At 49.3% G+C, this 25,451-nt stretch overlaps 10 protein-coding genes across 10 annotated transcripts; 5 read left to right on the plus strand and 5 right to left on the minus strand.

Moving 5' to 3' along the window:
- Positions 1 to 535: 535 nt before the first annotated feature.
- Positions 536 to 2,641, minus strand: YALI1_E32603g (uncharacterized protein; the record flags this gene model as incomplete). Its single annotated transcript, XM_504475.3, has 1 exon — positions 536 to 2,641. The coding sequence occupies one exon, from the start codon at positions 2,639 to 2,641 to the stop codon at positions 536 to 538; it is 2,106 nt and encodes a 701-aa protein (XP_504475.1).
- Positions 2,642 to 4,516: 1,875 nt separating this feature from the next.
- Positions 4,517 to 4,972, plus strand: YALI1_E32622g (uncharacterized protein; the record flags this gene model as incomplete). The annotated part of the gene is made up of 1 exon (XM_504476.3): positions 4,517 to 4,972. The coding sequence occupies one exon, from the start codon at positions 4,517 to 4,519 to the stop codon at positions 4,970 to 4,972; it is 456 nt and encodes a 151-aa protein (XP_504476.2).
- A 1,018-nt stretch (positions 4,973 to 5,990) lies between these two features.
- Positions 5,991 to 8,240, plus strand: YALI1_E32636g (uncharacterized protein; the record flags this gene model as incomplete). The annotated part of the gene is made up of 1 exon (XM_504477.3): positions 5,991 to 8,240. The coding sequence occupies one exon, from the start codon at positions 5,991 to 5,993 to the stop codon at positions 8,238 to 8,240; it is 2,250 nt and encodes a 749-aa protein (XP_504477.3).
- A 171-nt stretch (positions 8,241 to 8,411) lies between these two features.
- Positions 8,412 to 10,830, minus strand: YALI1_E32664g (uncharacterized protein; the record flags this gene model as incomplete). Its single annotated transcript, XM_504478.3, has 2 exons — positions 8,412 to 8,788; positions 9,549 to 10,830. The coding sequence occupies 2 exons, from the start codon at positions 10,828 to 10,830 to the stop codon at positions 8,412 to 8,414; spliced, it is 1,659 nt and encodes a 552-aa protein (XP_504478.1).
- A 790-nt stretch (positions 10,831 to 11,620) lies between these two features.
- Positions 11,621 to 13,438, plus strand: YALI1_E32693g (uncharacterized protein; the record flags this gene model as incomplete). Its single annotated transcript, XM_504479.1, has 1 exon — positions 11,621 to 13,438. The coding sequence occupies one exon, from the start codon at positions 11,621 to 11,623 to the stop codon at positions 13,436 to 13,438; it is 1,818 nt and encodes a 605-aa protein (XP_504479.1).
- A 288-nt stretch (positions 13,439 to 13,726) lies between these two features.
- Positions 13,727 to 14,572, minus strand: YALI1_E32722g (uncharacterized protein; the record flags this gene model as incomplete). Its single annotated transcript, XM_504480.3, has 1 exon — positions 13,727 to 14,572. The coding sequence occupies one exon, from the start codon at positions 14,570 to 14,572 to the stop codon at positions 13,727 to 13,729; it is 846 nt and encodes a 281-aa protein (XP_504480.1).
- A 2,409-nt stretch (positions 14,573 to 16,981) lies between these two features.
- YALI1_E32754g (uncharacterized protein) lies at positions 16,982 to 17,839 on the minus strand (the record flags this gene model as incomplete). The annotated part of the gene is made up of 2 exons (XM_504481.1): positions 16,982 to 17,748; positions 17,797 to 17,839. 2 exons carry the CDS (start codon positions 17,837 to 17,839, stop codon positions 16,982 to 16,984), a joined length of 810 nt encoding a protein of 269 aa, XP_504481.1.
- A 2,063-nt stretch (positions 17,840 to 19,902) lies between these two features.
- Positions 19,903 to 20,979, plus strand: YALI1_E32776g (uncharacterized protein; the record flags this gene model as incomplete). Its single annotated transcript, XM_504482.3, has 1 exon — positions 19,903 to 20,979. The coding sequence occupies one exon, from the start codon at positions 19,903 to 19,905 to the stop codon at positions 20,977 to 20,979; it is 1,077 nt and encodes a 358-aa protein (XP_504482.1).
- A 549-nt stretch (positions 20,980 to 21,528) lies between these two features.
- Positions 21,529 to 22,557, plus strand: YALI1_E32792g (uncharacterized protein; the record flags this gene model as incomplete). Its single annotated transcript, XM_068283141.1, has 1 exon — positions 21,529 to 22,557. The coding sequence occupies one exon, from the start codon at positions 21,529 to 21,531 to the stop codon at positions 22,555 to 22,557; it is 1,029 nt and encodes a 342-aa protein (XP_068139242.1).
- Positions 22,558 to 22,697: 140 nt separating this feature from the next.
- On the minus strand, positions 22,698 to 23,921 carry YALI1_E32816g (uncharacterized protein; the record flags this gene model as incomplete). Its single annotated transcript, XM_504483.3, has 1 exon — positions 22,698 to 23,921. One exon carries the CDS (start codon positions 23,919 to 23,921, stop codon positions 22,698 to 22,700), a length of 1,224 nt encoding a protein of 407 aa, XP_504483.1.
- Between the last annotated feature and the right edge of the window lie 1,530 nt (positions 23,922 to 25,451).

A 25,451-nucleotide genomic window follows, 5' to 3' on the forward strand; every position in this document is an offset into this window, starting at 1 on the left:
CAAGTAGCTACTTTTATCGACAAGGCTGTGTCAGCAAAATTAGCTGCCGCACTTTTAATAGTGAGTCTGCACCGGTTCAGATGTATAGACCAACTTGGGGCTATAAGAGGGGTCCGAAATTACAGTGCACAGTAATACCGCAGTTCGGCGTGCTACAAGTACCGGTACGAGTACACGTACAATGTCGTCATAATTCCTCCCCCCCCCCTGCTTAATAGTAATACGTAGACCATTTGCAGCGGGAATATGATGATAGCTCTAGATGATGATGTCACACATTGGCATGCACAAGTACATGTGATTGTGGCTGTGCCATAGAAGTACTCGGACGACGAGTGGTGATCTCATGGTGGGGAAAAGTGCCTGTGTCTGATCTCTTTACAGCAGCTACGATGACGGTACAAGTACTCGCATAATTATTGCCACAGTGTACCTATCTTTGGACCTACAGTACAGTATGTAGGTGTACCTGTACAAGTTACACACAACTCCAAATCATAAAAAACGTTAATACTTACTAAAACCTACAAAATCATTACTGAATATCCTCGGGCTCCATGGGGACATCGGGAATTCGCTCTCGATGCAGGAAGGGCTTCATGACATCCTCGTAGTAGTGAGGCTTGCCACCCTCAGGAGGGTACTGCTGTTTGACCTTCTCAAAGTAGTTCTTGTACACGTCTCCGTCGTATCGTCCAATGGCAGCGTTGATGAAGTAGTCGGACAGGTTGAAGGCATCGGTGTATCCAATAACGTTCTTTCGAACAATTCCGCAGTACTTGTTGACAAGAGAAGTCACCTCAATGATATCCTCAGGCTCAAAGTAGCCCTCAGCCAGGAACAGAGCAGAGTCCTCCTCAATGGACCACAGGGCAAACAGGTTGGCCAGAGGGATCAGATGAGGCTTCACCTTCTCATCAGCAGTGGCGATTCGTGAGTAGAAGGCCTCGATAAGAGCTCGTCGAGTGTGGATTCGGGCAGCCTGGAATCGCTCCTGGGACACCTGCTCAAAGCACTCGTCAACAGAAACTCCCTGCTTGGAGAGCTCCTCGTAAGCGTCAGTAGCAGCGTTGATAGCACCGGCAGAGACAGCCTCCCATGCCTCCACGAGCAGCTTGGGGTCTTCCAGGGATCGTCCGTTTCTCTTGGCGTTGGCAAGCTCCTTGGACCGAGAGAGGTACTTCGTGGCGTTACCTAGTTTGCCCTCCTTTCGGTAGACGAGAGCAGATTGGATCAGAGCTCGGCCGGCAGATAGAGTCAGAACAGTATTGTCACCCTCCCAAGTGCACTGGACAACCCAGTCCTGGAAGGCCTGTCCAAAGCCGTTGTAGGCAGAGTATCCGTGGCCTCCACACGCCTGTCGGGCCTTGTCAATGATGTCAGCACAAGCCCATGTAGTGGCAGCCTTGAGACCAGCAGAAACAGAGAAGAGCTCCTTGATATCCTGGACGTAAGACTCAACTCCGGCTTTGTCGTCCTCCTTGAGGCTCTCAGCCTTCTCCTGGGATGCAAAGAACAGCTCTCGGACGTGATCTCCAGCTAGTTTCATGGCGTAAGAGTAAGCCATAAGAGGCAGGAGTCGTCTTTGGTGGTACAGGTAGTCAATTAGTCGGGTTTCGGGCTCTCCTGGAGTTGACGAGAACTGTCGTCGGATGGTGGCGTATCTCAGGGCAATGGTGAGGAACTTTTTGGACACATTGTGAGAGTCAGTGGTCATCTGGACTCGTCCAGTGATGAGAGATCCGTAAGTCAGTTGGGCCAAAGGCGGCTGCTTGACGGTACCGTCTCGAAGAACCTTGGTATGCTTCATGAGCATGTAGTTTCGGGGCACTCGGACGTTGGTGAACTGAATCCAGCCGTTGTCAACGGCATCTCGACCCATCTTCTTACCAATATCACCTGTGGCGATTCCAGGACGCAGCGAATGGTCGTCCAGGTTTCGGAGAGGTACGACAAACGATTTCACACCGTAGTCCTTTCCGTCTACTTGAAGACGGGCAAAGGCAAGTGTGTGAGTAGCAGTGTGGGCGGCTCCTCCAATCCACCACTTTGTGGCTCCAACGTGGGGCGTGTTAATGATAAATTCGTCGGTCTCTTTGTCGAAAGTGGCGATGGTTTCCAGACGCGACAGGTTAGATCCATGGCCCATTTCGGTCATGGCAAAACAGCCGTAGAAGCCCTTGATGACCATGGCTCCCTGGTCCAGCCAGTACATGAGCTGATCGGGGGTTCCCTGGCCCCGGATGGAGTTACAGAAGAGCGCGTAGTGGACTCCCAGTCGAGCATACGTTCCCATGTCAAGAATACCCAGGAACCCAATCTTTCGGAAAGACATGGGCTCGGGGTCCATGGCGATGGACTTGGACAGCTGGAAAATTCGCTTCACAGATCGCTCTCGCAGTGTTTCAAACGATTCATCGTACTCGTTCTGGTTGTTGAAGAGAGGGTCTCGCTCGTACATGAGCATGAGCGACTCCAGCAGCTCGGTCTCCTCCTTAGAGCCATCCAGAAAGTAGGTGATGTCTCTAGGGTCGAAGTCCAGCTGAGCTCGCTCCTGAGCCATCAGCTTGGGGGGCTCAGTGAAGGTGTCGTAGAGCTTGCCGTCATGGACAATGTCGTTAGCGGGGTTTGGGGTGATCATTGTTGTGGGTCGTTTCAATGAAAGAGCATGCCACTGCAACTATATAGTGGCTCCAGCTGTTAGGCTTTCTGTCTCCTCGGGGTGATTATTAAACGAATAGGCTTGTCAAAATGTGGGGTAGAAGTTTATGTGGGACGTGGTGTTTGGGAGTGGCAGTGGAGGAATGTGTTTAGAACGTGGTGGGACTGTTGGTTCGTGTCCATAATGGCTTATTTCGTCTCCTTGATGCCTTGAGGAACACTTATTGTAAATTTTTACCACTCAACACAGCTTTTAACTGCTCATTCTACCCGTCTCTATGCGATCTCTGCCTACCCCACCAAACTCATTTGCACGTTCAGAGCCTAAAAGACCTACTGGTTCCGTATGTGGGGATGGTACACACGACGTGAGATGGCAGGTAAAGATAGAAATGGAAGGCAATAGAAAACAATCAGAAGAGGTATTAAAATAATTGTACACAACCAACTCTCCCAATCGCTCAATATACACCTATTCCACCTGCTCGGATCACCTCCAACGCGCAACGCATGTAAGAAAAATCCGAAACTCAATCCCCGCATTCTAATCATTTAATGGTGCATATGTATCGGCAAAAGAGCGAAGGTGTATTATTATACAGAAGGAGGTAGTAGGAATGATAGCACAAATAAGACCAGTGTAATTATTCAGCGTGTGTGATCCGATTATCAAATAATGGGGCATGACTATAGCTAACTACTCATATAAACTACCACAAACTCACGCCGACTTGTGCGAAGTACAGTAGTTCCGTTACCCCAGTGTCATCTCCGGACTTTCTAGCTGTCAAAATAATATTGTTTCACCTGGCAGCCTAACGCAACGGTGAGGTTGATTAGTCCGACCCTTTTTCACGAGCGTGTCTCCGAAGCTGCATGGCCGAGCCGAAAAATGTTGTACATTGTACATTGTGTTAGGATAGAATGAGACTGTGCCAGGCATGTACTCGTACAAGTACGTACGATGTGTGCTACCTTACACACTTCAGGTAAATGCTGTGGTGATCGACGGTTTGTTCTTGATCAAATTGAAGCAATCAGTCGTGTTATGTTATAGGCTACTGTATGAAGGAGAACGGTGGACACAGCGTTGTGTAGCCCCGCTCAATAAAATTGAAGTAATAGTTCAACTGTAAACCGAGGTTTACTAAGGGGAAAGTATTTGAACAATATAGTGGCGAAGTGTGACGTCTGAGGAAGCTGGAGGATCAGTTTGGATATTCCACTCTCTTAGAAAAAGTTATCTTTTACTCGATCGATCATGTCGCCCTTCTGTGCTTCTGGTCTTGCTGTGGAGTCACCTTCGAGACCCAAGCAGATATGGATATTCTGTATGTACATACTGTAGCTAATATACTTGTATGTACTGTATATACTGTACTTGTACTTGTATTACTGTTGTACCGCCAAGACAAGTGTTTCAAGTGCTCTACAGTAGGTAGAAAATATTCGATTGGGAGCATCAGTGTGTAGATGTCTACAAGTATCGTGGCTACAATGGCTACTTGCACTTACAGTAGAGACATCTTCACTTGTGGCTATAGCACTGGTTCATAGGCGAGGTTGGTGGCGAACTACAAGTTGCCCTCCTTTGGGCAGTCAATGTGGCAACTCACTGTCATTAATTGACATGGAGCATCTAACTACATATACTGTATATATGGTACCACATATTCTCTGTTAAATTCTTTGTATTACGTTCGACGTCATTGCCTTTCTCATTTAGCGATTCAAAAGCACCCACTCGTCACATGACCACCCCCACTTTAGGTTTTCTTATGCAGGAATCATCATTTTTTTTCCGACCGCATAATCAGCCAAAAATACATACTCACGAACGACACCCATAAGAATAATGTCAGCACACGATAAAGACGGCGACGTGGTCATGGACGAGGACGTGGCTCCCGAAATCTCCGAGGAGGAGCGTCTGGCTCAGGAGAAGGCCGAGCGAAAACAGGAGCTGAACCAGAAGGCCGACGACTTCCACGCCGAGTTCATGGCCAACAAGTTCACAATTCTGCCCGGAGCTTCGGCCGACAAGACTGCCTGCTCGTTCCAGTTCACCGAGGAGGACCACACCATTGGAAACGCTCTTCAGTACATCATCATGAAGAACCCCGAGGTGGAGTTTTGCGGTTACTCGATCCCACATCCTTCCGAGGCCAAGCTCAACATCCGTATACAGACATACGGCGACATCACTGCCATTGAGGCTCTTCAGAAAGGTCTGGACGACCTGATTCAGGCCTGTGACGTCGTCAAGAACAAGTTCACCGACGCCGTCACCGACTTCACTTCCAAGAACTAAGCATGTAAAAGGGGTATGGGGCCATTGGGCTGTATTAATAGATAGATTGATTATGAGTGGATGTAGGGGTTTGTGGTAAAGAAACGGTTTATTTGGGGTGTCTACTTTACTTGTAGCAGAGGATACGGGGCTCTAGCCTTCCAAATGGGTACTGACGGATCTTTTGATCTGATTGTACTAGCGTGAGAGGTTGTTGCTGACCAGAAGAGTTATTGTAACGTTGAAAAGGTAATTCGGCCAGCTGTTTACAATAGGTAGTCTGACCTGGTACAGTATACTCTTCCTCCTAACAATCCTCGAAGTACATGAGAAGAGGCATTGGTAGTCTTCAGAATGACTGGCTACTCATAATTGGGGGTGTCCTATGATGCCTCTACTGTTACTTGTACGAACACAAGTACATACTATGGTTGTGCAAGCAAGACGAAACGCTCTCAAGAACACCACCTGCCTGAATTTGTAACATTTGCGTACAGCACTTGTAGCTACAGCATGATACATACTGGAAGAAAGGGTGTGCAGTCGCTAGTTTAAGATACTACAAGATATTACAACACTAATTTATCATCAATAAAGACGAATCAAATAGAGGGATGTGCTTTCGTTGTTTACTCCCTTGTTTCACCATTTTTTCACTGTTCTTTTGATCATAATATTCAGAAGCTGACTCCACTGTCTGCCTCCTTCTTTTGCCTATTCTGCCTCGCCTTTTACAAGGAACTATTTTTCGCGCCGTGCTCTGCATTAAGTTTGTGCGCGTGTCATTTTGTTTCATTTGGACGGGATGTAGACAAGGCACCAGGAGGGGGATAATAAGAGACTGACAGTAGATAAATATCCATAAAATATATATGAGAACCCGTAGCTCCCATATGTCCGTAGAACAAAAAAAAAACACGTACCATCATCTCTCTAGCTTGCTTCCGCTATCAGGGCTCAGATATGCATAAGATCAGGTGCTCGCGCACACAAGGCAACTTTCATCACCCTACCAGCACAACTACAACCACACCCGACTATGGACTTTCTCACCAAGGCCATTGGCACCGTCTCGTCGTACGGCTCCAAGCTGCCGTTTGTGCTGGGCGACGCGACGCAAAAGGCCAGCGAGGGCAGATCGCTATGGACGGTATATGATGCGACCCTCAAGTCCAATTCTTCCGACTGCACCGTGTTTGAATTTGTCGCTGACCAGACATATCCTCGTGACCGCATTGTTGTTGTCAAACACTTCGCACGGTCGCTCAAAACTTATCGTTTTCCGGGTATTCTCAAGGTCCACGACACGGTTGAAACAGACACTTCGGTACACGTTGTGACTGAAAGATGCAGATCTCTGGCACAGGTGATCCGAGACTCCAAGGACGAGCTATCGGCCGACCGAATTTTGTGGGGACTCTACTTTGTGACCGAAACGCTCAAACAAATCAACGCAGAAGGAGCTTCAACTCACGGCAACATCTCTCTCGACTCCATCTTCATCACAGCTTCTGGAGAATGGAAGGTGGGGGGTCTGGAACTTATCACCGCCCAGAAAGACGCTCAGAGTGCTCTGGCTTCATTTGGACCTCTTCTTCCTAACTCCTCAAACAATGCCCCTCCTGAAATCAAGAACCAAGGATACCAGTCTGCCCAGAGCGCAGCCTCCAAGCTGGCCATTGATTCCTGGCAGTTTGGAAACCTGCTGCAGTCTCTCTACACAGCTGTGGGTGTGGATATGCCTGCTGGAATGCCCGCCATGGTATCTCAGATGACCAGCGTCAAGCCTGAGAAGCGACCTCGTATCCCCAAGTTCCTGGAACAGGCGCAGGTCTCGTTTTTCGGCGACCATGACATGATTTCCGTGTCCCAGGACATCTCTCAGTTCCATATCATTTCCGAACCCATGGAGCGACGCCATGTGCTGGAAACACTTACAAAATTTAGGCAGGCGTTCCCCCCTGCATACCTGGCTTCCAGCGTTATCCCCGAGCTCCTTAGAGCTCTGACTCCACCTACACCGTCGTCATCTCAGATCAACTTGTCCAACGACCCCGGTGTCTTCCAATCTGACTCAGAGAGACCCCAGATTCTCGTATGCATCTTGGCCCTGGCTGAGGGACTGTCTTCCAAGGACTATGCAACTCTGGTGATCCCCACCATCGCCAAGATGTACACTTGTCCCGATAGACCTATTCGAATGGCTCTTCTGGAGGCCCTGCCTTCTTATGCCCCCCATGTGTCCGAGAAGGTGGCCTCTGATCAGATTTTCCCTCAGTTTATCACCGGTTTCTCCGATACATCCCCTCTCATTCGAGAGTCCACTGTAAAGGCTGTGTTGCCGCTGATTCCTCATCTTAATTCCCGAATCAAAAACAACGATCTTCTGCGCTACCTCGCCAAGACTCACAACGACAAGGAGCCCGGTATTCGAACGAACACCACCGTCATTCTCGGCAAGATTGCTGACGAGCTGTCTTCCTCTGCACGAACAGGTATTCTGGTGACTGCGTTTGGTCGAGCTCTCAAGGACCCCTTCGTACACACACGAAACGCTGCTCTTTTGGCATTGGCCTCCAACATGGACATTTTCGATGCGTCCTCCATCGTCAACAAGGTGCTGCCTGCCATTGCTCCTAGTCTCATTGACAACGATCCTGCTATTCGCGCTCAAGCGAAATTGACCTTTGACGAGTTTCTGGCTGAAGTTGTCAAGCATACCTATAATCTGGATGATGATACCGAGATCACTGAGCCTCCTCAGTCGTCAGTTACACTCTTGGCCACCAAACAGAAGGAGAAGGATGCATCCAAGACCGAGGCAGGCTCTGCGTGGTCTCTTTCGTGGTCCTCTCCTTTCACATTTGGTACTAAAACCCAATCCACATCTTCCTCCACTGCCGGAACTCCCGTGGTGGCTCAAGGCACCATCTCTCGACAGGAGTCCCCTGCTCCTATTGTTGACGAAGTTGATTCACTGGCTTCCGCAGCCCGAACCATGTCCATCAAGCCCAAGAGCGGTCTCTCTCTCGGCTCCACCAAGCCCAAGCTTGCTGCTAGTGGCCTAGGTATCAAAAGTACTCTTGCTACAAAGAAACCAGCTGCTCCTCCTACCCTGCAAGACAACGACGGCTGGGGTCTGGATGACAACTGGGACGATGGATCTGACGGCGAGGTGGTCATCAAGGAGGCCCCCAAAACTAAGCCTGCTCCCAAGACCAAGAAGCCTGCCAAACTGGATCTGGATGACGATGAAGATGGAGATGATGATGGCTGGGACAATTGGTAGGACTAATGGTTCATATAGATGATATTGCCGATGACGGGAGTCCGTGAAAATAAGAGTTGAAAAGAGACTCGTGTATGTAAATCTCCACATTATTAATATTGGTTTGTACGCTGTTCGTTCATTTGAAAGTCAATTAATCTATACCATTTTTTCTATGAAGTTTTAGTTAGTCTACCATCGGGAGTTGGAAAGAGGAGCGGAGTTGGAGCCGGTGATGTCGGAACCTCGTCCTCCACCATAGCCACCGCCGCCGTAGCCACCTCGTCGGTAACCACCACGGCCGCCACGGCCGCCTCGACCGCCTCGGCCTCCCCAGCCTCCTCGGCCACCTCGGCCACCGCCCATCTCCTCCAGCTTGGGGTCGATATGCTGCTTGGCCTCTCGCAGGATGACGAGAAGGTCTCGGGCCTGCTTTCGGTTGTCCTCGGTGAAGTAGGTGTAAGCGGTACCCTTGGTGCCGGCTCGACCAGTTCGACCGATTCGGTGGACATAGTCCTCGGAGTTGGAGGGGTAGTCGTAGTTGATAACGAAGTTGATACCCTTGACATCTAGAGTTAGTATTTGGAAGAACAGAATAAATGAATGTGGAAGTTCAACATATGAAGCAAAGGAAAGGATGGTACTACACAAACATGAATAAGTGGCGACAAGTACAGAAAACTCGTCATCCGTCATGATGAACACATACAATACAATATGCTCGTGCTTAGAGTTACTCACAGTAACATCGTAAGACAAGCTTCATCTACGAAACAACAATGTTTCAACAACAGTGTAACAGCAGTGTCTCTCTGCTGCAGTTGTAGCATCCCATATTCTTCCAACACGATCATTCTTTTCATGGTCACAAATATATTCAAACGCAAGCCCGTCCACAAAATCGTTCATGTTCATTTAGGCATTTAAATATATCTATCGTTCAAGTGATGCGTCTTGTCCTGGCATAATTAATCAAATCATAATCTCAACACGTGTTTCCAAAAGGGTCATAATAAGAGGCTCTGGATTCGTCTTCGGAAAAACAAGTGTACTCAGGATATGAGTCGTCATAACCAAACAGTCGGAGTGGACGTGAATCGCGACTCGCTGCATGGCTCAACTCAGAAGAAGTTCTTTTTTGGGATATCGTAGATGGTATCGGATATGTGTGTGGATGTAGCAAAAAAGCTCCCAGCAAGGATATCAATAAATAGAGAAGCTCTACTTGCATCCAACAAGTAACTGTTCACGTAAACTGCACAAGCCACCAGTGTTGGACCCAAAGAGAGCCGCAAATAAATAGGAATGAAAGGAAATGTTAGTACTCACCAATACCACGGGAAGCCACGTCGGTGGCAACCATGATGGGGCTCTTGCCCTGTCGGAACTCGTTGAGAACCCAGTCTCGCTCCTGCTGCTGCTTGTCACCGTGAATGGCGAGAGCAGGCCAGCCGTCCTGTCGCAGGAACTTGGTAATGTCGTCAGCGACACGCTTGGTGCCGGTGAAAATCAGACACTTGGACTCCTTGTTCTCCATGACGGTCTCGAGGTGCTTGACAAGTCGGTCTCGCTTCTCGTACTCGGTGCAGACCTCCACAACCTGGGTGATGTTGTGAGAGGCAGACAACTCCAGAGAACCAATGTTGACCTGAATCTGGTCCTTGAGGTAGTCGTGGGCCAGTCGCTGGACCTCCTTGGGCCAGGTAGCAGACCACATGAGGGTCTGTCGGTCGGGTCGAATCTGGTCGACAATCTTTCGAATTTGAGGCTCGAAACCCATATCGAGCATTCGGTCGGCCTCATCGAGAACCAGGTAGGTCACTCGTCGAAGGTTAGTCTTTCCGGACTCGAGCATATCGAGAAGTCGGCCGGGAGTGGCAATGACAATCTCCACACCTCGGGCAAGGTCTCGAATCTGCTGGCCTCGGGGAACACCTCCGTAGACACAGGTGTTTCGAATCTTGGAAGACTTGCCGAACTTGGAGCACTCCTGCTGAATCTGAACAGCCAGCTCTCGGGTGGGGGCGAGGACCAGGACGATGGGTCCGTCACCGTGGGACAGCATGGGCTGGGCGTTGATGTGGACAATGGCGGGCAGGCAGTAAGACAGAGTCTTACCGGAACCGGTGGAAGCGATACCAATGACATCTCGTCCGGTCAGGGCCATGGGCCATCCCTGGCACTGAATGGCAGTGGGCTTCTCGAAACCCTGCTGCTTGACCTCCTTGAGGACGTAAGGGGGGAAACCAGCCTCGTCAAAGTTGGTCACGGGCTTAGGGATACCGTCTCCGTGCAGGGTCATCTGGTTCTCCTTTCGGAAGGCAGTGACCTCCTCGTCGGTTCGCTCAGTGACAGCAGGGTCCTCCTTGTAGAAGTTCTTCTCAAACTGAGGGAGCTTCTCAAGGTCCCAGTCCTGCTTGGGCAGGTTGCCAAAGTCGTTGTCCTGGTAGCCTCCGCCGCCGTAGCCGCCTCGGTCACCTCCGAAACCTCGATCGCCACCGAAGCCGCCTCGACCGCCTCGGGAACCACCTCGGCCACCTCGGCCTCCGCCGAAGCCTCGTCCGCCGCCGTAGCCTCGGTCGTTGTTGTTGTAATCGTCACCGTAAGACATTTTGTGTGTGATGTATTGCTGTGTTGTGAAGAAAGGGAAGACAGCGGGGGCTGGAAGGCTACTTATGGTGAAGAAAAATTTGGGTCGTTGCATCAATTGTGTGATGGACCAAACTCTATTTGAAAAAAATCCTTCACATCAAAAAGCTTATAAACGTTGGAGGGCAGTATATGCCAATGAAAGGTTCAGAAAGTGCAAAAAGTAGAAAAAATCTGCACCTTCCGATAATAAAAAATACTGTAAAATATGCAGCACCTCCAAATGAGGCTGTATGTCGAGACAGGCATAGGTCTACTACGGCCACAAGTCTGGTTTTTGTAGTCTGGAGACAGGGTTAATTGACTAGTGATCGATGAACACAATGATCTCCTTACCAGGTCAAGTATAACTCACCCCAATTATTATGTACTTGTTCATCGTACAAGTACGAGCAGTCGAAGGCTCATCAAAGAAAAAGCATAGCTCAGAGAACATTTCTTTCATACATCGAAGCATCCAGAATATATCCACAACAAAAGAGCTGCCTCCGGTGAAGGACTGGGTGCCGTTGGCGAAACTTATCTTCGAGCTGTTGAAAACTCGTTTTCCTTCTTACCCTTTGTGGTATTCCTGAACCCCATTCGGTGTTTGCGACAGAGAAAGACGGCATTTACAGTAACGTGCTTCTCCCAGTGAAAACTCACTCTTGTCTGGATTAATTTCACACTCGCGACGCTGAAGCTAAATATCTCATCGGGTCTCACATCAGTCTATTGTAGTTCGATCCACCAACGCAACCTAATCACACAATATGACGATGAAACGATCGCTAAACGACATTCTGGACGGCCACGAGGATGTGGATCTCGACTCTACCGCCGAGCTGGATGTAGACATGGAGACCCCACCCTTCCAGGATGCCCCAGACACCCAGATGCGAATGTGTGTGGACTGTGGAGATCAGCCAGCGGACAAGAACTGCCAGGGCTGTGAGGAAGACTTTTGCGACGTATGTTTTCAGTACATTCACCGAACCGGCAACCGATCTAAACACGCTACTCTGCCCATTGAGAACGCTATCACCAACTCGGCAGGTGGCGCGACTGGAGCCACCACAGCGAGCAATGGAGCTGGACAAGAGCCTGAGGACAAGGTCGACATGTCTCTGTCGAAGCACTCCATGATTGAACCCGATGAGACCCAGCTCAAGGTTCTGGCCCTGCTGAAAGAGCGGGCTAAGGATGTTCCTGTTCGGCTCACTTATGACGAGAGAAAACTGCTCAGACTGTTGGAGGCTGCTCTCAACGTCTCCGAGTACACCGACAAGGTCGACATTCTGTCCTACACTTCCAAAGCCAAGCGTATTGTGGCCCAGCTCCGAGAAATGTGCTCGATTATGGCTGCTCTGGTTGTGGCTACAGACATGAAGACTGGACAGGCACTATTTGAGAATAAGAACTTTGCTGATAACGCCGATTGGTTCCAGACTGTGTTTGAAATTGGCCGGCGATACAAGATCATGAACCCTGACAAGATGCGAGACTCTTTTGGTAAACTCATGTACATGATCATGGACTCAAGGCTGGCAGAAGTGTCTCAGGTCATGGAGTTTGATCTCTACAAGCCTGTCAAGAGCGTCTATAGCCATCTGCGATCATTTGGAGATGGCGCTGACGGTTCCGGCGTCGCTGTCTTTGGAGATCCTCTAATTGTCGATGCCATCATGGAGATCAACCCTGATGGCAAGAACCGAAGACAGATTCAGCAGGCGATCCAGACCAAGGAGCGAGCTATCGAGATTCTGGCCAAGCGATACTCCAAGGGCAAGCTGCTTAAGGAGGATGTTCGACAGTGTCTCTATTCTCTCGGAGATTACCATGCCTATCTCCGAGCCAACCAGGAGCCTGTGGAGCGAATGATGAAGTACCTCAATGAAGACTTTGACGAGTCTTCCGACACATCTGGTGAGTTCCATCTGGCTATCAGATACGGCTCTGGAGGGGCTCGTCTGTCCCACAACCACTCAAAGCAGTACCAGTACGTCCGCCAGTCTCTGTCTTTGTGGTCCGAGATTATGAAGGAGATGTTCCGAATGTGGTCGCTTTCGGACGCGGACCTCACCAGCACTGGCCGATACCAGCTCACCGACACTGGTCAGGGTCTCAACCGAATCAAGGGCTGCCCTGGTGTGTCTCGAGCCATTCATGGTGTCATATCCAAGGCTCAGCATCGAACTGGCTCGTGGATTGGTTCCTCAGTCGTCCACCTGGGGGATCATACTGTGCCCAACGCCCTCTTTTTCCTGGACAAGTACCTCCAAGTGCCCCGTATTCTCATTCCCGTGGACATGGTGGTCTCCAATATCGAAAGCCTCGCAAAGGACCCACATGTGTCCCTGTGGATAAAGGAGCAGTTTGGTTCACCTGACCGGCTCCGGAAGACTATTCTGGCTGACTTCTTCAAGCACGCCTTTGACGGATCTGGAGCAGACAACTTCTACGACGCCGGCTCGTGTATCGACGGCCGACTCACCTCTGCATGGAACTGGGCCAACTCCATTTCCAAAAAGAGCTATTACAAGATCTTCCTTGTCAGTGGCTTCACTGGGTTCGATGGAGCTGGCTTTTAAGGAGCATGCCTCGAGTACAGCACATGGAGTGACGGCGCCTTCGGTCATCCAACGCTCATATAGAAATAACATGTTAGAATAGTGTTGAATTGTAAATTCTGCCAAAGTCATCATCATGAGCACATAGAAATCTGCAAACTGTACATTCTCATGGGAAAATAATTGTTTATACTACATACGCTCCGAATAAGTATTCTTCTACAATACAAAGTTTCCAAGCAATTTTGTGTTTTATTTATGTGATTATGGGTTTTTTAAAAGAGTTAGCTTTTGTTTTGAGAATTATGTTTACTTCTGCATAGCACGGAGTCGGGCAACCTCGGCCTCGAGCTCCTTGTTTCGAGTCAGAAGCTCCTCGACTCGCTCCTCAAGCTGGGACATTCGCTCCATCTTTCGGGCTCGGGATCGTCGAGCGGCCTCGGTGTTTCGAGCTCGCTTGACGGCCACAGAGTCAGCACCCTCCTCAACAACAATGGGAGAGAGAGGAGCCTGTCGAGGCTTTCGGTTGTAAGCAGTAAGACCATGCTGGTCCTTCTTGTTCTCAAAAGAGGGAGACTCAGAGCCATCTCGCGGTCGCTTGAGAGGGTTCACATCCATACCGCCGAGAGATTCAGGTCCAACACTGCTGGAGGCAGGGCTGACCGAAGCAGACACGGTAGTAGGAGCGAACGAGTCAATGTTCTGAGTGAAGGCCATGGGGAAGGGCATGAGCTCAGCGTCAGGCTCAGCCTTGACAGCGACGGGCGCAACCTGGGGGGCAGGGCTGGCCTGGGGAGCAGCAGCGTCGTCATTGAACAGCGACTCCCAGTTGTTGCAGTCTCCAAGGTCGGCATCACCGAAGATAGGAGAGGCATCAAAGTCGTCGTTGCCAAAGCTGTGGCCCATGAGTTCCTGGGGCGAAATTGTACCAGTTGCCGGGGTGAGAGAGGCAACTAGGGGATCAATCTGTTGGGGCTGCTGAGGGGCAGCAGTCTGAGCATGAGCGTGGCCAGTCTTGCCAAACTCTCCGACAGCCTCGTGCTTGGGGGTCAGCATGGGAGAGAAGGGCATCTGGTTGCCGCTCATCGAAGCAGCGAAGCCGCCAAAGGCAGACTCGTGCTTCGAGAATCGCTTGTAATCGTGGTAGATAGACATTTTGACTGGATTGAATGTTGGATCAAATGTAACGGGGGTAATGTTGGTCGTTGTTGTAATGTTTGTTGTATGTTCAGCTGGGGGTAAGGGACACCATTTTGTTGGGATAAGGCCGCGATAAGAATCGGACGGGAAGTTTACTTGAGTTTCAGCATTTTTAAAAGGGGGGCGTGAGGCGAGCTTTTAAAAATTGTTTAGAGAGGATTCTGTAACAATTTTTCTTCGACTAATAAGAGGGGGACTTATTAATTCTTTCGTTATTCTTTCAATTCATTGTGTGTTGTTTTTGGTTGACGCGGGGGAAAAATTTAGAAAGCGGACATCTTGACTGTATCGTATCTAAATTCTTGGTGTGTAGTGTTGTAAATTGAAAGGCTTGGAGAAAAGAAGAAGAGGAAAGAGAAGGGTGAGTCAGAGTGTATATATAGTGAGTTGGGAGGAATAAATTTTTCGTTGGTCCAGCAACCTTAATTCCAGAGGCCTGTGTCTTGCCTTGTTCAGGCTCCCGAAAACGGCAACTTTATCCCATCTGTTGCAGGCTTCCTCTCTTTCTATTGGCCAACGATAGCGGCGGTGAACTTTGAAATCGGAGCGAGGTCGCTAGGCTTCTGGCGAACTGAGTATGTGTGCTCTGTGAGAGTTGTGGCAGGGAAATAGCGGTCGGAATCAGGAAATTGGGGTTTGAAAAACCCCCTGAAGATGCCACTTCTTGCCACTTTTTCGTTTGGGGCTCTCATACGTTCGTCCGCACCCCACAAGTTCACGTGCGGTGACTAATTTCTGCAGACCATCAAGGCTAAACTTAGAGCGTGAGAAACTCGAGTGACTAATTCGTGGCTAGTGCCAGAATTGATATTGGTTGTCGCTTGACTAATTGCTTCTGGTTTCAGGCGATCCACTTCCTCATGGTTTCATCATCCTCGCCAATCATTTATCTCACCAATTAGCCCTCTTTATTCTCACGCCCCTTGGGAAATCCAAGCCCATCTCCGCCACCTCCGCTAAAGGAACCGCTTCCGCTCGACACCTCGGCATGAATTTAATATGAACCTTGGCGTTGGAACTGTACATCGTTGTTTCCACACGCGACAGACATACAGCCGGCTGTAGCAGATCCAAAGGGGCAACCGTTCAGCAGACAAGGACTCCATAGTGTATGTATCGGTATTATACTACTCGTACAGTAGTTACACTGTATCCTCTAAAAATCATGGCGATAAATAAGCGCTACAGGAGTGACACTCACGGTTAGAGACTGTAGCATACATAGATGCACGCGTGGAAGGCTGGATCTGTCCTCTTCTACTGTAAAAGCCGCACTCAGTCCCTCACACACCAGCATCATGCGGATAACGATACCCGTCTATCAGCGCATGTTCCGTTTCCATTGGCCGTTGAGTCAGAGAACCGGCTTCTTGGCCTTTCTTGCTCCTTTTCTGTGCCTGTTTCTGCACCTCCAAGCCACGGGTCCCACCTTATTTCACGAAGCGGTAGGTCCGAGTAGATGCTGTATTTCGCCTGTACCTCACCCATTTAGATGCATGAGTACAGCGCTGTAGGAGCTGAGTCGACTCGATCTGTATCAGACGCGAGCAGTCGTCCTTCTACAGGTATCGGGAGGAGCAGTCTTTTCTTCTTCCTGAATCAGTCATTTAGTCTCTCGACACGTTCCGCCGTCGGGAATGTTGTGAATCATTTAGCCGCTTCAGGTGCCTCCGAATTGATGTTCTGTTCCGCCTCCCGGCATAGCTAATTACCAATCCCACTGGCCTAGTGCACTTGTACCTACACCAGAAACAAGGCACTAAATATAATGTGCGTGGTCGCGACACTGTCACTACACAAATTATTGTACCGCAGCACAATATTAGTCGTCCCAATGGTTATTGAGTCATAGCAAGTGTCAAGCGCATCGTCGAGCTAAGCAGGTAATATACGGCTCGTGCCTGTCTCTGATACAGAGCTCGTTCGTATGCGTCTTATACAGACATGCCGAGTAGCTGTGAGGAGGTGTTGAAATAAAGTGAACTGCTGAGAGCCAGGCACTATCATAAAAAACTCGCGACTACTACTTGCAGTACAAATACTCAAAAGTCTGTGTCCGTTATGATGAATCCAGTCACTATGCTACATCCACTAAACGCCGATCATCGAAGGGGTCACGGATGCAGTTTGCAATATACTTGTGCATTCAGACCCAGATACAAGTACAAGTACAGTAGTAATTGTTTTGGTATGAAGGATGTGGTTATCAGGTACCAGTTTCGTGGCAGGTCTCAATATCTTCTAAAGGTCCTTACGCGAGTAACACTGATGTGAAGGTATGTGAAAAGTATACCCTTACATCGGCAGTAGGCCTGCCATTAACCAGTCTGTCGTATCTCATATCATTTCCACGATCTATTTACATTAGTTTCTACTTTTGGAGTCACTAAATCGTTTGAGAGCAGCCAGGGCAATGACTCCCTCGATGTCCTCATTCAGAGCATCTACCGCTGCCTCCGCAACAACGTTGACACTGAGAGGAGGCTGGATGAACTGTGGAAGAGCAGGGAAGAAGGATCGAGCAACGGTCTGGGCGCCGAATCCGACCTTTAAAGCCTCGGCAAGAGCGTCTCGAGGTGTAGACTTGTGAATGCCAAATTGACGGTCCCCGGAAGACTCGTACATGAATGCGGGTCGCAGGAACACCGATCTGAGGTTGGTGAGGTCGGAGATTTCGGTCTCTGCCATTCGTTTGGAGGTGATATATCCATCGGGGATGAGATTGCTGGTCTTCTCGGCAGACACCATGACGTAGGGCTTTCTCTCGTCCATCGGAACAGTGTCGGCAAATGCTGTTGCCGTCAGAACTGCGCTCAATCTGTTCATTTTGTCGTAGGAAAAGTTTGGGTCCTTGGCCATAGGATTGGAGCCCTTGACGAGACCACACAGGGCGTCTTTAACTCCTCCGTTAAGTCCCTGCTTGTAGTTGCCGCCCTCCAGCAAGATTCCCATTGAGTGAATCACTGCCGACGCCTTCTCTAGCTCGTTGGTGTATGTAGAGGGCTCAAAGACGTCAGCTCGCTTCCATTGGACCTTGGACATCCAGCTCTCGGCGTTCTTGGGAGGTCCAGATCGAGAGATGGAAGTGACTGCCCATCCCTTGGAGAGGGCCTGCTTGCAAATGTGTCGTCCTGTGTTAGCAGCTGTGTGTGAGGTGTGTGTTGAGACTTGCTACTTACCAAGGAATCCGTTTCCGCCAAAGACAACGAGGTTTTTCGACATTATGTGCTGTGGTGGTAACACTCGATAATTTGTGATGATACGACAAGGTTCGGTGGTAAGGTTTGTGCTGCGTGTGTGATGCGGGTTGTTGAGGCGTTGACTGGATGTGGTGATGGTAGTGGGTATGTAGATACCGGTAGGTTGTGTACATGCTGTATTGGATGGCAGCTAATGGATGTTGGTGTGCTGATTATCCTTGGTATTGGCTACAGATACTGGTGCTGTGTTTTTATGGATAGCTTGGTCGGCTTAGCAACCGTATGGCAAAGTCGTCTCTCTTACACAAGCTAGGAAGGCTCCATATAGCCCCTTCAAGTGAAGTTGTCTGGGCGCGATTCCTCCTCAAGATACGCAGGCCAGGCACAAGTACTTGTACTTGTAGCTCCAACCTGCCCCAAAGGTAATATCCCAGGCCACAAAGCAGGTGCCACTTCCTCTCGTCAGTCCTTGCTATAACTCAAGTATTGTTCCACGCTCACATGTCCGTGGCTTACTAATTCAACAAACCTCCTCCTGGGTTCGACTCTCACCGGGGTACTATAAGTAGTATTATGAAGGCGCCTACAGGGGACCCCAACTGTCATGATATCATCGGATATCAAAAGATAGCCCATCGCCAAGAAAAGCAATCCGGGGAGAGATAGCCGATCGAGAAGTGTGGGGATAGACACAGTATCCTTGAGCCTTGCACCAAAACCCAACAAACTACTATATACGGCAACACTCCACCCCCTCCGGAATCCACCAATTTATTATTCCGGATGCTCTTGCCCCACCAAGTTCCAGTCCGTGATAGTACGCTTGGTAGAGAGGGTCCCACATGTACGAGTAGTGCACAACCGCATACAAAAGCTGCGATATTCCTGCACAGAAAAGTAGTGGCGGATATATATTGATTGATCAAATAACATGTGTGCACAGCCCCGCACTCTACGTGCTCGTATTCAGCCTCATAGAGTGTCACCACGTTGTCGCAACCAACCATCATCCACCTTAGCTCGGCCGAGTCACGTCATGTATTAGGGGCGCGCACCAATGTACACAAAGTTGCACTAACAAGAGCTTCTTGCGCGTTGCAGCTCTACGCCGCAAAGTGCCGTGCCGAACACAAAGACCTACTCAGCAGCTCCAAGGGCGCTCGGCCAACGATATAAATACACTCTCACCTCCGTATTCATGTTCCCTGCATTGCGGTTCTCACCATGGGCAATAGGCTTCATGTTTGAGACCCTCTCGCATAGAAGTGGCAAAGGTAGGCGAGCAAAGCGGAAGCAAGCAGGAACGCTGGAATTGGCAGTAAACACAGCGTAGCCCCGGCGTTCGAAGCGGCTGAACGACACAAAGCGACATGTAACATCATTGCGGTTATGCTCAGCCTCGCCCTCGTATCATCGGGTCTCTAAAGTGTCTCTTGGCTTTTCTCGGGTTTGGCTTCCGAGCAACTGCGTGTGTTTTGCCTGTATAGCGCTCCACCAAATTATTCCAAGAGTGTATCGGACAGCATTCTCTGGAAGTCTACGAAGCCAACTTGTACTCTTCCAATCTTCTTTTTATTACCTCGAAGCTATAAAAAATGACCTGATCCGCGGCAAGATCGGAGCCCAACCCTCATTCTAACTTGTCCATTCTTTTGCTTGTCCATGACCATTATTTAGCCCTTCAAGCTGCCTAAACGGTTTTTGGAGTTGAACTCTTGATCCGTTAACCTCAGCATTTAAATCTTTTTAAACGCGCATGAGATGTTGCTGCCGGAACACTTTAGGAATGGGACGTAGTAGGGGGCGTATCAGAGCCCCAGAAGAGAGATTTGAACACAGAACTGAATATAACAAGGCTCGAATAACCATCCGGTTACCCCATACATCGTTATAATCCCACTACTTCCTCCCACCGACACTCTTCGACCCCAGACATTAAAGCCTATACAAATTACAAAAGCCTACTCTGCAGACAGTAAACTCAGCCTAGCACGGCTCATGTATCTCTCAATGTAGATCTACCGTACAAGTGTACTTGATGGCCGCCTTCTCCACTCCCAACCTCCTTCGTCTCCATCGACACCAATGAAAATCTCAACGCTCATAGTCGTGGCAGCTCTCATTGGCCTGTGTTTGGCTGCTCCCCCCAGTGCAGAGGAGATGGGAATGACCCCAGACGAATGGTCCAACTGGGTGTACTCCCAGTATGGTGTCTACGGAATGCGACCCAGTCGAGCCGCCAATCTCGTGGGAATGATTCTCTTCATTATCCTGTGGGCTATCCAAGGAGCGCTGGCCTTGTACTACCGACAATGGTGGTTTGGAGGAGCCTTCTTCTGTGGCATCTGTCTGGAGTTTCTCGGATACCTGGGCCGATTCCTGTCCACCTGGGATCTCCAGAACTTGAACGAGTTCATTCTACAGATTGTCTGTCTGACTCTGGCACCTGCCTTCATAATGGCGGGTGTCTACTGTCTGCTGGCAAAGTTTGTCGTCATCTACGGAGAGAGCTACAGTCGGGTAGCTCCTCTGGTGTACACATTGATCTTCGTGGCCTGTGATTTGATTTCCATTGTCATCCAGGCTGTAGGAGGAGGTATTTCAGCCACTGCTCTCTACGACAACAAGTCTACCGACGACGGAACTCACATCATGGTCGCCGGTATGGCTTTTCAGGTCTTCACCATGTCAATTTTCTTTATCATGACCACTGACTTCTTGTGGCGAGTGCACAAGGGTATCCGTAACCCCAACGTCGCGGACTCTCGAGCCAATGACCCCGAAATCATTGCTATTCGAGAGTCGCCCAAGATGAAGTACTTTGTCATTGCTACATACATTGCCTTTGGCTTTGTCTTCACTCGGTCCGTCTACCGAGTCGTCGAGCTGGCTGAGGGCTGGTACGGCAATCTTCTTCAGCACGAGGCCTACCTGCTTGTGCTGGACGGTCTGATGATGCTCATTGCCATCACCATTCTGACCGTCTTCTACCCCGGCTTCGTCTGGGGCCGAACCCACATCAACGCCGGAGCTGTCAAGCATAGCAAGAGCGAAAAAAACGAGTTCCAGGACGTTCAGCAGGAACATTACCCCGAACAGCAAGAATACCCGGAACAGCGAGACGATGGGTCTTACGGAAAGGAGACCGAAAGCAGTGTTTAGAAGTCATATATAATGTATTATTTTGTTTTGAGCTACGAGAATCTAAGGCATGGGAGGCTACCCTAAGGCCCAGATGTTTGAGACATAGGACACTGAGACCAGACATTGTGAGACAGTACTAAATAGGTACTCGTGCAAGCACACATGCAAGTTCGAGACGGTACAATGTAGATACTTGTACGAGTACTCATTATGATGACACTCACAAGATGCTAGTATCCAGATCTAGACTGATGCACCCTCCGAAGCCGAATAAACAAGTTGACACTAGTAGCCAAGACTACAATAGTGCATGTAGCATCGTTGGATAGAGAAGAGTTCCTTGGGGAAGTGCTGTATTTATGAGTAAAACTAGGGATCGTATAACCATGACAAAATTACTGAGCAAATATCTCAAATCTGTCACCGACTCTCACTTTTCAAATTTATCGCCTTTAACGAACATGAACCCACATGTTTTTCCACCGAAATGCATCCTAACATACACTAAAACACAATGTCACAAGGACTTTTGCCAGACCTTTGGAAACCGCTCAAACAACTGAAAACATGCTTAACCACGATATTTGGACTCAGATTTTCTCTTTGGTCGACTTTCGCACCGCGCTGAACCTCAGATACTCGTGCAGAGAGCTCTTTCATCTGAGCAACGAACTGTCCGATGCAGTTTGGGCTCTATACCTGAAAGATATCGGGGGAGAGTTCTGTGAGAAGGCCAAAAACAGCGTCATTCGACTCAACAGACCTCTGGTTTTCACCACAGGACCTTTGACCAAGTGCAGTCAGAAGGCAGGTCCTCCTAGTCCGAAGGCTGGGTTCCTCAAACACCTCGTATACATACAAGGAGACGGTAAGATCGGGTATGTGGTGAACTATCGGGAATGGAGTGTTAAAGCGGTGGAAACTGAAGGAGGAACTGATACTACGTCCTGGTACTGTTTCTCTGAATTCAACAAGGAGTTTGAGTCCATCGCCCTAGAAGAAAACAGCGTGGTGTGGCAGAAACGACAGGGACCAGATTTGAGAGTCCAGATACCTATGAAATACCAAAACACAAGACACAAGCATCTCTTTAGAGCCTCGAATCCAAACCAGACCTTTGTCTATCTCCATAGATACTGGGAAGACTCAGAGGAAACAGACAAACAAGACTTTCTTAGTGACATACTGTTTGTGAACTGGAAGGAGAGGAGAATGAACTTGTTGGAAGGATGTATAACTATGGCTTCCGCCAACAGTGTCAATTGCGTCCTTATAAATGGACTGCTATTCTTCAAGGGACCTAACTACACTCTTCAAGTGAAGAACATGCTTACTGGAGAACATCATCAGGTGAGTCCCAATGGGGTGGAAATCGGTTACCATGATGATAGATACGTGTGCTACAACACTCTGGAAACAACACATGTGATAGATACACTCACTCTGTTAATCTACCCTCTGACTAATGTGCTATTCGACTTTCGCAGTGGAATTCAGCATATTGAAGGCCAGTTTATAAGCTGGTTGCACCCTGTAGTTGGTTCAGGCACCTTAAATCTCAAACCAGGCCAAGTCATGAACCTCAGTGACGTGTGACCGGGGTTAAGTACATTCACATCAACCTACATACAAGTATACTGCATACACCTTAACGTCTATATCAATAATACATTAAATACATACTTAACCAATATGTTTGTCTTGGCCAGTCGTTTGTGGGCTTGGAAGATAATCGCTTATTTGATGTTAACGACCTTAACATCGAAAGTAAGCTGGGAGTTGGGGGGGATACCGGGCAGCTTCTGCTTACCGTAGGCCATTCCAGGGGGGATAATGATTCGTCGCTCACCCTTGACCTTCATACCCTGGACACCAATGTCCCATCCTCGGATGACCTCGCCCTTACCGACAGAGAAGTAGAAAGGCTTACCCTTGGAGTTGGAGTCAAAGACCTTACCGTTGGCGAGCTTGCCAACGTATCGGACACCGACCTTGGAGCCGACCTTGGCGGAAGGACCCTCACCGACGGTTCGGTCCTCAATCTTGACACCACCCTCAAGCTGTCGGGTGACAAGCTTGGGCTTGGGCTCGGAGGGAGTGGGGCCCTGCTCGAGGTTCTTGGTGAAGGCAACCTTGGCCTTCTTGGCGGCCTTCTCCTGCTTCTTCTCCTCGGCGGCTCGCTTGAGGATCTTCTTAGGCTCGACAACGGGCTCTTCCTCCTCATCCTCATCGTCCTCATCGTCCTCGTCGTCCTGCTCCATGAGCTCGACAAGTCGCTCGTCACCGTTGATGACCTCATCCTCATCGGGAGAGAGATCGTACTCGCCTTCGTCGAGCTCGTCCTCATCATCCTCGTCGTCCTCACCGAGAGCAAGGAGCTCATCCTCGTCCTCCATGTCGTAGGGGTGCTCAATGTAGTTACCGGAGAGGTGGATGGCGTAGGAGCCAGTGACCTCGAACATGATCTGCTCACCGGGGGTGATAACGAGATCAAGAGTCTGCTGGTATCCAAACTTGGGGGAGAGAGTGCAGACAACAAAGTCCTCAATCTCACCCTCGTCGTCGTCGTCCTCATCGTCCTCCTCGAACTCCATCTCGTCGTCCTCGTCGTCATCCTCATCGTCGTCTCCTCCCTCAACCTCATCGAGACCGTCCTCGTTGGCGGCGATCAGCTTCTTGATCTGAGCCATGTCCTCAGCAGAGACTTCGTCATCCTCATCGTCGTCATCCTCGTCCTCGTCATCCTCGTCGTCCTCATCGTCGAAGTTGTCGGCAGGCTTAAGGATTCGGAGAGTGGCGGGCTCCTCCTCATCACCCTCAATTCGGGCGGGATCAATGGCAGCCATGGTGATTCGCACAGAAACAGGGAAGTCCTGCTCAATGGGGGCCACGGGAATTCCGGGGAACACGGCCAGGGTGTAGGAGGCCAGGGGAAGGCAGTTGTTGGCGTTGTTAGACATGGTTGTTGTGTGTGATAGATACAAAAGTGCAGACCCAAGTATTTAAAATGGGCAAATTTTTGGAATAAGGTTGCATATGCACTAAGAGCTTAACGGGAGTGCTGTACATTTGGCTGGAGCTCGTGGAAGACGGTGAAACCGTTATTGTGGCAATGGTGGGATCTATCGAGGTAATTGGTAGGACACATGCACCAACATACGTGTATATGACATGTAGAACCGTCCACTGCTGTTAGGCGATATGTCGTCTTTCGCAGCCCATCAAGGCACTCTCAAACCCAATCCATGGAAAATAAACGTGGGACTATTTGGACTTGGGACTTGGTGCTTGCAATCGTTGTTGGTTGTGTCGTCACGTAACATTTATAGCAACTTAGGGACATCTGGCAGAGAAGGCTGCTTGGTCCAGTAGTGTGGTAGCCTTGAATTGGTCATGTGAGATTGTGATTGGTCTGCATTGGTCGCCCCCATCTCGAGCAATGGCTTTTTTCGTTCCCATGGAACTCTTTGGAACAGCAACACCATACACATTATTCATGTAAGGCGTGCAGGATAAGGTGGCGGCGAGGTGAGGCAGAGATGGGAATGGATATTTGTCACATGTATAGGGGTTGGACTATGGCGGGTCACTATAGAATGTGTAACTGTACTTCTTCTCAGTCCATATAGCCATTTTTGGTCTTGTTACTCTTTTTTCCATCTCATTTCACCCCCAATACTTGCTGCTTTGTTGGCAGGCACCACACGGACATTGGGCGGCTGCTTTAAGTGAAACACCAACTGAGCCTTAACTAAAGACGACGGTTTTTTCACAAATCGTGGCCCACCAAAACTGGCTCCATGGACTGTATATAAAGCTGCACAGTGAAAAAAACAAAAAACGCACTCCACATAGACGATGCACTGATGACGTCGTACTGTAGATGAGGAGATACATGTTGACATGTTGTAGCAGAAGATGTGGTAGAGGTCCAGTTGGTGGCAAACACCCAGGTGGCGACTCAATTAATGCCATGGTGACAGAGGGGCTGTAATTGGTGTTCATTCTGGTGAGATACATTCCGCAGTGTAGCCACCAGAAGCTACGGGTCATGATAGGCGGTTGTACATTTGTAGGAAGAGTGTCCAAGTTGAGAGAGAGTGGTATCGCGAATGGACACCTACCGTACATGCTGTGTGAACAGCAACTGGCACCAATATGTCTGAGAGGTAAAGACGAGGGGAGCTATCTTAAGTCATCTACCAGGTCAGAGGAAACTTGCGAGTTTAGAAGGTCATTGTTTTATCAAGCCTAGTCCAGTATGACAGTTGTCTAAAAGTAGCATTTACAGTAACAAGGTCTGGACAGGTTGGTAATACAAAAAAAAGTGCAAAGAACACCAGTTTCCAATACTTCGACTCTTACTACTCGTGCCAGAAGAGCCATCATTGTTCTACTTGTAGGTAACTACAAGCAACATCCTCCCACACCCCAGAGCCACTAATGGATGCCCGCTTCACAACGGAACAACAGCGACCAGAGATGCATGG

This window comes from Yarrowia lipolytica, chromosome 1E (genome assembly GCF_001761485.1).
Source record: "Yarrowia lipolytica chromosome 1E, complete sequence".
Classification (NCBI taxonomy): Eukaryota; Fungi; Ascomycota; class Dipodascomycetes; order Dipodascales; genus Yarrowia; species Yarrowia lipolytica.